General features: G+C 34.9%; 1 protein-coding gene across 1 annotated transcript; it reads right to left on the minus strand.

The window, feature by feature from the left end:
• Positions 1-514: 514 nt before the first annotated feature.
• On the minus strand, positions 515-1,192 carry LOC106879664 (rRNA methyltransferase 3A, mitochondrial). Its single transcript, XM_014929334.2, has one exon. The coding sequence runs from the start codon at positions 1,097-1,099 to the stop codon at positions 632-634; it is 468 nt and encodes a 155-aa protein (XP_014784820.2). The 5' UTR covers positions 1,100-1,192; the 3' UTR covers positions 515-631.
• Between the last annotated feature and the right edge of the window lie 1,875 nt (positions 1,193-3,067).

Raw genomic sequence — 3,067 nt, forward strand, 5'->3', positions numbered from 1 at the left:
ATAGTTTCTGTCTAACCAATTTCATATAGAAAATAAAGGTTGGCCTGAGGATGATATGAAGCTTGCTTCCCAACCACATGGTTCCGGGTTCAGTCCCACAGTGTGGCACTTTCGAAAAGTGTCTTCTACTGTAGCCTTGGGCTGACTAAAGCTTTGTAAGTAGATTTGGCAGATGGAAATTGAAAAAAAGCCTGTTGTGTGTGTGTGTGCATGTGTCTGTGTTTGTCCCCAATCACCACTTGACAATCAGTGTTCTTTCAGACAAACGAGTCTGATAGAATAAGTACCGGGTTTAAAAAGAAAAGTACTGGGGTTGATTCATTCGACTAAAAACTCAAGGTGGTACCCCAGTATGGCCACAGTCAATGACTGAAACAAGTAACATATAAAATAAATTCTACATTGTAATATCACACCTAGAACCTCATGATTGTAAAGCAAACTTCTTAAACATTTGGCCATACTGCACCTGTCAAAAGTAATATTAAATAGTAAGTACAGCTCAACGAGTGCAAATGTGAAATTAAGCTTTGGGTATATTTAAATATATTCTCACAGAAATTTCATCAATCCATATAAAACATATTTTACATACTGCACTTTCTAATCTACTGAAATCAAAGTTAATATGTTATACTTGGCGAGAACTATTCAGTTGCTTCCGAATTTCAAACATAAAAATAGAAGCAGCCACAACATTATTTAGGCTATCAACTCCATTAGCCAATGGAATGGATACATACTGGCCATAATGTTTGAAAGCAAACTTTTTAGCATCAGCACTTAGTCCATGAGCTTCATTGCCAACTACAAGAACAATCTCTTTTCCTGTATAAGAAACCCGGTGATACACATTGTGAGATAGTGGTACTTTGTGGTACATTTCCTCCTCAACAGATAAGTCTATTTTGTTTTCTTGTGTCTCATCACTGTCTGACTCACTGGTCTCTGAGTCATCATCTATTGACTCATCACTTTCTGATTGTCTGATTAATTGATCAATATCTTCAAAACTGTAATGGGGATGCAATTGCTGTATTTCATTACTCAAAGTTGATGCCAATAGTACTTGAGGCTCTTTTTGCAGGTAGTTTGACATGCTTCCCCAAGATATATTGTTAATGATTGGAACTCGGAAATGTGATCCACAGGCAGATCGTAGTACTTTAGGCTCCCAGATATCCACACACCCTAAAAGATGAAAGCATATTTAATTAGTAAATAATATAATGTTCAAGTTTATAAATAATGCACATAATTAATTTATTCATATATTTTATTAATCAGTATCAATCAGAGAGGGTGTATGGAATTTTAATCTAAAAAGAACTTTTATTTTATTTGCTTTTATAATGTCTAATTTAAAATTTTTATCTAAGAATTAAAACAATCAATAAAGAATAAATTATTCAGACACAATGTGAATGCAAAACAATAGTTAAGTTAATACTGTTTTCAAATTTTGGCACAAAAATTTGGGGAAGGAGGGAAGTTTAAATTGATTACACTGACCCCAGTGCTCCACTCATACATATTTTTATTGACCACAAAAGGATGAAAGGCAAAGTTGACCTTGGCAGAATTTGAACTTCTCCAGTATTTGGCATTTTAAAAATAGCTGAAAGAAGTTTATAAGATAAAATGCCACTAAACATTTTGCATGGCATGCTAACAGTTCTGCCAGCTTCTTGCCCAATAGTTAAGCTAATATTACTATGTTAACATAATGAACATAACAGAGCTAATTATGTGGAAAGGAAAAGACAATATTAGTCAATGACTAATATTATTTTAATTATCCTGGCATATAACGAAGACAACTTCAGATATGTTTCTGCTTAACTAGATATCCTCAGTAAAGCTTAGATTACTGCACACTTGCTGAAGTATGATTAAAGCTGGCATTGTTGAGGACAAATAATAGTGAAACATATCCAAAGTGTAGAGACATAACCAAACACTGGTGTACAGTTAAACTGATAGACTACAGTTTGGACAGAGAGTTTTGTTAAGATGACGTGGTTTGATGAGAGGCTTCCAATCTAAGAGGTGAGAAATGGTTGAAGTCCATTCGCTTTGTGGCTGTGTGGTAAGAAACTTGCTTCCCAATCACATGGCACCTTTAGCAAGTGTCTTCTACTATAGTCTTGGACTGACCAAAGCCTTGTGAGTGGATTTGGTAGACAGAAACTGAAAGAAGCCCATAAGTACCAAGCTTAACAAAAAAGAAAAAAAAACTACTGGGGTCGATTCATTCAACTAAACAATTCTCCAAGGCAGTGTCCCAGCATGGCCATAGTCTAATGACTGATATAAGTAAAAGATAAAAGATAACAGTATCTTAGCCAGGAGGTTCTCATGACAGTCAAAAAAACTTTGTTCTGCTCATGTCAAATACAATAACACTGCTTCGGTCAAAACCATCAAAAGCTTCAGACCACTGGTTGGTAATATTCTTTATACATAAACCATAAACTCCTACAGTTAAACACATTAGTTCATTCAAATTAGTGATGGTCAACATCAGGGGAGAAGAGATTTATAACATCTTGAGCAGCATATACAGTTCATCAGATAGAACAGAATATCTTTTCTTCTTTACTTGTTTCAGTCATTGGACTGCAGCCATGCTAGACAGAGCATTACCTTGAAAGGCTTAGTTGAAAAAATCATCTCCAGTACTTATTTTTCAAATCTAGTATTTATTCTATTGGTCTCTTTTGCTGATACACTAAATTATGGAGACAAAGCCAAACCAACACGAGTTGTCAAGCAATGGTGGGAACAAATGAAAATATACAAACACACGCATGGCAAGTTTCTGCTCACCAAATTCACTCAAAGAACATTGGTCAGTCCAGAGCTATAGTAGAAGACATCTACCCAAGGTGCTGTACAGTGGGATTGAACCCCAAATCATATAGCTACAAAGCAAGTTTCTTAACCACACAGCCATACTTGTGGCTATAAATGTTAATATATGTAATATTTCAGTAGCAAATCATGTTTAATTAATGCTAGAATATATATTGATTTTCTCATTGTATACTACGTATATAAAGAAAAG

Source organism: Octopus bimaculoides, chromosome 4, assembly GCF_001194135.2.
Source record: "Octopus bimaculoides isolate UCB-OBI-ISO-001 chromosome 4, ASM119413v2, whole genome shotgun sequence".
NCBI classification, from domain to species: domain Eukaryota; kingdom Metazoa; phylum Mollusca; class Cephalopoda; order Octopoda; family Octopodidae; genus Octopus; species Octopus bimaculoides.